This window comes from Pteropus alecto, unplaced genomic scaffold (genome assembly GCF_000325575.1).
Source record: "Pteropus alecto unplaced genomic scaffold, ASM32557v1 scaffold312, whole genome shotgun sequence".
Classification (NCBI taxonomy): Eukaryota; Metazoa; Chordata; class Mammalia; order Chiroptera; family Pteropodidae; genus Pteropus; species Pteropus alecto.
In genome coordinates, this window is record NW_006433948.1 from 2,369,767 (window position 1) to 2,378,724 (window position 8,958).

At 41.7% G+C, this 8,958-nt stretch overlaps 1 protein-coding gene across 1 annotated transcript in view; it reads left to right on the forward strand.

The window, feature by feature from the left end:
- The first annotated feature begins 2,602 nt into the window (after nucleotides 1-2,602).
- DGAT2L6 (diacylglycerol O-acyltransferase 2 like 6) overlaps nucleotides 2,603-8,958 on the forward strand; it is a 15,921-nt gene continuing 9,565 nt past the window's right edge. The window contains exon 1 of the mRNA XM_006908519.2: nucleotides 2,603-2,687. Coding sequence (XP_006908581.2) covers nucleotides 2,603-2,687 — 85 coding nt within the window. The remainder of the gene's footprint in view (nucleotides 2,688-8,958) is intronic.

The following is an 8,958-nucleotide window of genomic DNA, read 5'->3' on the forward strand; positions in this document are numbered from 1 at the left end:
CCCTCACTTCCATCACTCCTTGATCCTTCTTTTTCTTCCATTCTTCTCCTTCCTTTGTTTTTCTGTTGCTCCTTAGAAGCTTCACAGCTTTCCAGCTTATCTCAGACCCTCACCCTCCTCTATTCCTTCTGGTCTTTCCCGGATTGCCTTTTGTGCCTTTCGTGCCTTTTGTGCCTACTCTGTTTCTCCTTACTGCAGCGTCCTCTCTTCCATGAAGCCTTCCCTGATCTCAGGCTAGTGTGTGCTTCTCTCCTGCATATCCTATAGTACCCCATACGGGTATCTGGGATTACGTCTACCTCACACACTAGACTGTGAGTTTCTTGAGTGTTAGAATCATGTCAGCCTTAAATGCTCGTGAATGAAATTGGCAGACCTTTCGTGCTTTTCTGGCTACCTTATCTTTGACACTGCTTACTCTGAGGCGGCTAAGCTTTTGCTTGTTGGTTGGTTAAATTAGAATTGGGAAATTACAAATGCCGGCTGTCTGGAGTTTGTCTGCTGGCCTACTTCTCTTCTTCCCGCTTTTTCTATATTCCCTGGTATTTACACTTGTCCATCTGGCTCAAGAGAGCTGCAGCTCAAACAGCATGCTCTCTATTTAAGGGAAAAGAGGGTAAGCAATCAGGATCTTGGCCCAGCCCTGCCAGTCCACCTTGCTTGAGGAACCAAGAGATCTGACCTCCTTCATTTGTCACACAAGCATTCACCTGAGTGCCGACTCTGCAGACCCTGAGCTGGACATTAGGGAAACAGAAATGAAAACGGGTCTGTTTCTGCCCTGCCTCTGACACTCTGTGTGACATTGGGTCCTTTCTAGGCCTCTTCCATTTACCAATCTGAAGGTGAAGGAGGGTAGAGATCTGATGTGAAAGGGGGCTTAAAGCTGTCAACATTGTGGATCTTGTCTGTCCCAGACAAGCCAGCCCTCTTCACATCTGTGCTTTCCACGAGAAGAGCCAGGCCTGCCGCTCTTACCTCTCACCCTCCTCCCCTGCAAATTCTGAGTAGCATTGTTCCAATACTTCTCACTCTGTACGTGGTCAATTAGCCCCAAGAAGTGGTTTGAGAATCCCAGCTAGCCAGGGGAAAGAAAAGAAATAGGAAGCAGAGAAAGGAATGACACATCAGGTGGCCGTCTAGGGTACATCGGCTCAACTCTGAAGAGTCATATTAGTCTAATCAGGAGGCCCACCCCAGAGTTGGGGGATGGAGAGGGAGGCAGAATTCTGATACTCTCCCTGGAGAAGGCTAAGGAATCAATATTTCCTTACATTTATAGGGCACTTGATGCTAATTTTGTATTTGGTTTTCCTAGCAACCGTTTTGATTACATTCAAAAGACTTTTTTTGAGCATCTTGTATACCCTCAAGGTCTTATGCTAAGAATACTGGCCTTTTCTTTTAGGGCCATTAATCACAAGTTCAGGTGTATAGAATTTTTTTTTTTTTGCATAGACATTTTTGGTGATCTGTTTGTTTAATATCTGTCTCCTTTGCTAGACTGTAAGTTCAATGAAGACACAAGTCATGTCCATCCTCTTCCCCACTTAATCCTCAGCACCTACAACACTGCCTGGCAAACAGTAGTCACTCAATAGATAATTACAGAAAAAAAATACAGAAGTCTGGATCCTGGGGACTGTCTTTAACTTTGCAGCCTCTTACCTTGAAACCTAGATGTTCAATAGACATTAATTGAACTAAACAAATAATAACAGGAAACACGTAATGCCTACTGTGTGCCAGGCCCTCTGCCAAGCACTTTACATTTACTCACTCATTTACCCCTCAGAACGACCCTATGAAGTAGGTACTGTTATTATTGCCATTTTACAGATGGGCGAAACCAAGGTACAGAAGTTCACCGACTTATAACTGGCAGAGCTGAGATCTGAACCCCAGCTACCTGTCCAGAAAGACAGAGCAATTTCCAAAAGTGTCACAGGAAGAACATGGTGAAGCTAGGACTGAAACCCAGGTCTGCTCCCTGTGCAATGCTTTTCCCACACTATCATATGGTATCTGGCCGCTGATACAGAGCCTCTGGGAATACAGGCAAAGGAGAGATTTGAAAGGTCTAGATATTCATCCAAAAAAAAAAAAAAAGACCATAGTCATCTACGTGGCTCTCAGCAGAAGACAGGAGGAAACGAAGAGCAGCCACTAGGGCAGAAACAAATGTGGTCACCAGGTCCCCTTTCTTAAGCAATGAAAGGTTGCTTTCAGAGGTCCTATTTGAGGCCTAAGCCCTTCTCTTTTCCTGCCTTAATTTATCAGGGAATCTCCTCCACATACACACACAGCTAGAGCCACCCCGAGGCCATTTCTGCTTCTTTGCAATTGAGCACATGTGTAGAAAAAATAATATATATTAGGGAGATTACATAGTACGATCTGAAACCCGATGTGTATGTAGGAAGCTGGGGCGGGGCACAGAAACAAGGAATATTGGAGGAAAGGTTAGGTCAACCCTAAAACTTCCAACAGCTAAAAGGACTCAGTGATAAGAGATTAGAGCAAAGCACCTATAAGCAGCTCAGCTTTAGAGGCACCGGCCTTCTGTTTGGGCTTCTTGCCACAACAGAACAGCACCATGGTCATGGCCTTCCTCTCCCGACTAGATCTTCAGGAGATCCTCCAAACCCTCTCTGTTATGCAGTGGATCCCACTCTACATATTTCTAGGTGAGTGAACCCAAGGAGCTGGAGAGCACATGGCAACAGGCAAGAAAGAGTCCAGGAATCCACAGATAAGGATTGTGCCTCCTCACCCAAGAGGTAGCTACTGTTGAGTTCACTTGATTTCTCTCCTCCCATTTGAGGGGCATGAAGGCCAGGGGTGAGGCTGTGGTTGTTCTGGTTTAAAGATCACCCCAGCCTTCTCAGGACTGCCCCCCTCTAGTTCAGAGTCATATTCGGGGGCTGGGGCAGAGGTGGTGGTGGCTTCGAGAGCTGGTGTTACTAGGTAGGTATAAGGTGATTTTCCAGGATAAGGCAATGGTGGAAGAATTCTAGAAAATCTGAGGGCTGCCTGAGTGACTCATAGACAGAATTTTGAGAAAAGGACATTTGTTCGGTGGATTCAGGTCATGGCAGCCATCGGTGCTGGTCAAATGGGCAGAGAGCTTCAAGCTTTTCCCAACTAGAAACCAGGGCTTTGTAAGCAGCCAATTACAGGGGCAAATTTGCAAACCGGACTGGGAGAAATGTCATCCTCAGGGATGAGACATGTAGGAGGCAGCCTATTCTGATCCACAGAAGGCTATATGACACCTTAAAGCAGAAGTTTTTTTTTTTTTACCAGGGGCCCATGGACCTTGAATTCATGGTGAGGGAGGGGTGGACAACTTCAAATTTGGATAGAAAAAAGTACCTCATTATTTTCACTAATTTCAAAGGGAAATATGAGTATAGGCAACAAACCACAGAAGTGTTAGCAGTACCTGTGAACTTGTCAGTAACAGACATCACATAGATTTGTATATCATATGCCAGTTGATGCAGGCATCTTAATATTTCATTTATACTTGTGACTACTTCAAAATTCTTACAGTTATTAGAATACCATTCAGTCTGGTTACTAATTCATAAATCAAGAATCCCATGTTACTATATCACATTTTTGTAATGTTGTGATAACTGTGTTTTAATACGATGGGGTTCCTACATGTAAGTCTGTGTTTTATCTTGTGCATTTAAAAATATTACTCAGAGGAGGGTCCATAGGATTCATCGGATTGCCAAAGGACTCCATGGCCCCCAAAAGATGAAAACTTATTGAGCCTTATTGAAATCAAATCATGCCAAGCTCTTAGTCCATCAATGACTTGACTCTAGCTGTATTAAGAGAAGGAGGCAATTTTTCTATAAACATATTTGTTTCTAGTCTTTCATATTTCTTTCTTGTTTTCCTTTGCGTTTATCTTAACTTCCTCATAAAGACCCCCTTTGACAAGTTCCAGCCCTTAGCTAGGAAAGTGAGGGGAACAGAAATGTCTTCTACTCTCCAATCTACTCCACTGCCTTCTCCCAGAATAATCTTTCAAAAGCATCTTTGATTATAGCTCTTATAACCTTTCCTCAAAAATAGTTGCTGGTTTTCATTCCTACTTGATGAAACACAAATGTGTTAGCCTGGGCATTCAAGGCCCTACTCCACTCTCTGGTTTTAACCCTTTTCCAGCTCACCCCCCTACTCTTCCTCTATATGAAGCTTGTATTCCAGGCAATCTATTCACAAAACAAACAGGAAGGGTACTTCCCCACTCCTTCACCTCTGCTCAGACTATTTCTTCCACTGGAAATGCCCTGATTGCTCTTCCTGGGCAATCCAGGGACAACTCCGCCTTTGAGATATTGCTCAAGTCACAGCTTCTACACAACGTTTTCCACACAACCCAAGAGAACATCACCTCTGAAAGTTGTAAAAATAAGTTGGACAGCAACCCTTATATTCTTCGTCTCCTCTACCCAATGAGCTCCATGAGAACAGGAGCCATGTCTTGTCATTATATTTCTCATAAGACCAGGCTGGACACTAAATTGACGATTCTTTCGGATTTTTTTCCTCAGTGGAGACCTTTAAGTCTATCTCTTGTTCTTTTTCTTCTCTCCTGGATATCTTTGTGGGGCGGGGCTGGGGAGCTGCCTTCTTTCTGCAGTTTCTTTTTAAAGTTATTTTTCATAAAAACATTTTATGTTTTTAGTTTCTGGTACTACAAAAATAGAACATAGTTTTGGAAATCAGACAGCCACTTACTTGCTGCGTGACCCTGTGCAAGTAAGTCCCTATTATTTTCTACGTGAACTTGAGCAAGTCATTCATCCTCCACCATTGTAGAAACAGAACATAGTACCTGCCTTTCAATACCATTTCGAAGATCAAAAAGGCAAGAAAATCCTCAATAGATGTTCATTTTATTTCTGTAATAAAAATTGACATTACTTGGAGCCCTACCACCTCGCCTCATAAGACGCTGCCAACCTCGCCATTCAATCAACAAAGGAGTGATAACCACTTCTGAGACAGGCACCCTAGACTCTGATTTCATTGCACCTTCAGGAATAATAATGAGTAACTAGGTCCTAGAAAATTAGGCAAATAGAGACTTTGATACATTCCCAGCATTCCCACAGGTCCCTTTAAGGCATCATTCACTAATCCCTCTCCTTCACCCCCTACATCCAATCATCTGCCAACTTCTGAAAATTCTACCTCCATATTATCTTTCAAGTTGGTTTGAGAAATAGCAATCCATTTCAGGTTTCCATTACCTCTCATCCAAACCACTGCAACTCTTAGTTGATCTCCCTGCCTGCGGTTTCTTCTGCTCCCACAGTTGTCTCAAAGTATCCTCGTTATACACAGATATGAGCATGCTACCCCTCTGCTTAATAACTTTCACTGGCGTCTCATCACCTTCAGCATCAGGCCTGATCTCCCCAGGATCCTTTCCAGCTTCATCTCCTATTCCATGGCTTTCCAGGTTCCCTGTGTTTTTAGAGCTCACGGTGTTAACTCATGTGCCTTGGACTCCTCCATCTCCAGACCTTTGTTCAAATTCTTCCTTGTGCATGGAAGGCTCTCCCTTCACAAATCTATCTGTCAAACTCCTACTTATCTTCCAAAATTCAACTTAAACCTTACCTTTTACCAAAAGCCTTCCTAGGTTCCCTAGTAGTAAAGATTGGTCTTCTCCTTGGGTTCCCACAGAATGACATTTGAACCCTGACTATATAAGATCTTGCCCTCTGGGATGTATCTGTTATTTATAATGTCAGTCTTTCCCACTAGACTAAAAATTTCTGGAAGGCAAGAGTTTTATTCTCCACATGTGTTAGTATGAGTTAACACACACAAGGTACTTAAGATAGCTCCTGGCATATAATAAAGACTCAACAAATGCTACATACTTTTTCTCCCAACGCTTGGAGTGAAAAGATACATGACCTCTCTGAGCCTCAGTTTATTCATATGTAAAATGGGGGTGATAAAATGATCTACCTCTCAGGGTCATGAGAGGATTAAATGAGATAGTGTACATTAAGTGCTGAACAGAGTGCTTCTTAATAAATGCTGGATACATGGTACCAGTGATCATACTTACATTATTTCTATCATTTCCATACTTAGTCTTTTTGCCCTCCTCCTTCCAACCACCAACCCTGTCCCCATGGCTTCTAGCACAGCGATCTCACATAAGGTGTACTCATTCAATGTTTGTTGATTTATTAAGTTACCTTTTACTCCTACAGGTTCTTATATTTATAGTTAATTTAGATCCAGTAAGTAACCACAAAGCCACAGAAATTTGTCTTCAACAAATCTGCCATGTTCTTGGATTTCTGAAGGATTTGAGCTATCTGATTAGGATGCTAGGTTTTCACTTTACACTGGAAATAACTGGTTGCCTATAGCTTTATATACACATGCACGCCCTCGAACCTCAGGCCTTTCCTTATCTGGAATGAAAGCATTGGTGATTTCTCTTCCTGATAGCTTTCACCTGCCACTTGGAGAATCTCGAAATCAAACTTTACGCTGCGCTACAATTTAATATAACAAATCTTATCATGAGTCATCTCCCTGTTCTTGGCATCGTGCTAAAGGTTGTTTTCAAGAAGCTTACTGTCTAGTAGAGAAAGGGCCAGACGTGTGAGGTACTAACTACACAAGCAGCAAAATCAAATTTGGCCGAGTAGAAGCACAAGCAGTATGTTGTGGGTGTGTGGAGGAGGACACCCTTAATTCTGAGCAGAGAATCAGCAAAGATATCAAAGAGGTTCCGTGTGAGCTAAGCCTTGAAGATTGAGAACATTTTCATAGGCAGAAAGTTGCAGAGAGGGTAGTCAGAATAGGAACAGCATCACCAATGGCATAAACATGCGAAGTTACATGGTGGGTCGAGGGGATGGGAAGTAAGCTAAGGTGATTGAGCCTCTGTTTCCCATACTTCAGCCATTTGCATCCCACCTTATGGTTCTTTCCATGGCAGAGTACCATTTATGCTATTATTACTTAACATTGTTTTCCAAATTGACTCATTTCTGTAACCTAAATTAATATATTTTAACAGGAAACTTTATATCGCTACCATGAATTTACATTTATTCACTATACATTAAAATAACTTTCCATCCATACACTACCTCAGATCATCTAGTAGGGACCACACTTTGACGAACACTGGGCTACAGCATAAGAGGTATGAGTGCAGGTACTGAGAGATAAGGCTAGGACAGTGTATGGGGCTAGTCCATGGACGGCCTTAGATGCCAAGCTAGTATGTTCAGACTTTATTCTGTTAGCAGTGGGAAAACATTGAAGGTTTTAGAGGAGACAAACGTTATGACTGCATTTTTAAAAAATATATCTGACAGTAACATGTAAAATGGACTAGAGAGGATGACACCAGCAGGCAAAGAACAGACATGCAACTGCAGACCAGACCAGAGGAGATCAGAAGGATGAATTGCAGGGAGAGAAGTCGACAATAGCTCCAAAATATTGTAACTGTGACATTTCTCCTGAGGCCTGAAAGATGAATAGGAACCAGCCAGGCAAAGAGCTGAGGAAAGAATCTTCTAGGTAAAAAGGACAACATGTACAGAAGCCCAGAAGCTAGAGGGCAGAATGAATTGAAGTAACTGACAGAAGGACAGTATTGCAGAATGCAGAGAGCAATGAGGTGGCCGGGGCTCCATCTAGGAGGGCTTTTGGAACCAAAATTACAAGACCGGACTTGATGCTAAGAGTCATGGGAAGCCATGTTAATTGTTGAAATATTAAATTACCATCTACTCCCACAAGTTCTTATATCTATAGTTAATTTAGATCTATCTAATAAGTAACCACAAAGGCACAGAAATGCCTCTTTGATAAGCCATCCATGTTCTTAGTTATATGCTATAAAGGGACAGACTCAGATTTGCATTCAGCATGCTGGCTGCATCATGGCCCAAATAGAAGCAGTAAGCCTATTTAGAAGACACTGGCAGTCATCTTGGAGAGATAATGGTAGATTGTGTCAGGTGGTAGCATGGAGGTGGGGAATAGGATAATTCGAAAGATTTTTGGAAGACAGAACTGACAGGAACTGGTAACTGACTAAAGGTAAGCAATAATTAGAGCTTAGTGGTTAAGGGCGCAGTCTCTGGAGTAAGAAAATCTGAGTTCTCAATTCTGTTTTCCCCACCAGCTAGCTCCATGATTTCAGATAGTTATTTAACCTCTCTGAACCTGGATTCCTTATCCATGAAAGGATAAGAGAAGGATTACCGTCCTAATGAAGTCCTCATGAAGAATAAATAAAATACCATAAAACAGTACTATAAATATTGCCTATTACCACATGGGGAAAGTGAGCAAGCAAGATGAATCAGAGATGATTTGAAGAAAGGACGAACTTAGATTCATACTGGTACCATCTTTAACTTAAGCTAGTAATCATTAGTAATTTGAGGCTGTACAGGTTTAAATTTATTTTTTTAAGAAAGTCAGAACCAGGGATAAAGAGAGACATTACATAGTGATAAAAGGGTCAATTCACCAAAAAGGCAAAACTATCTTAACTGTGTATACACCTACAAACAGAACTTCAAAATACATGAAGCAAAAAGTGACAGACCTGAAAAGAAAAATAGACAAATTAACAATTATATTTGGAGACTTCCTCAAAAACCACAAACAACCAAAACTCACCCTAGATAAAATAGATAACGTATAACTATCGATTAAATTAAATTTCGATTTTTTTTTTTTGGAAGGTTAAAAACCTTCCGAAACAGAAATCTGCAGGCCTAGATGGTTTCGATGGCAAATTCTACCAAACATTTCAAAGAGTATATATCACAGATTATACACAACCTTTTCCAGAAAATAGAAGAGGAACACTTGCCAACTCATTTATGAGGACAGACCCTGATACCAAAGCCAGACAAACCAGTAAAAAAAAAA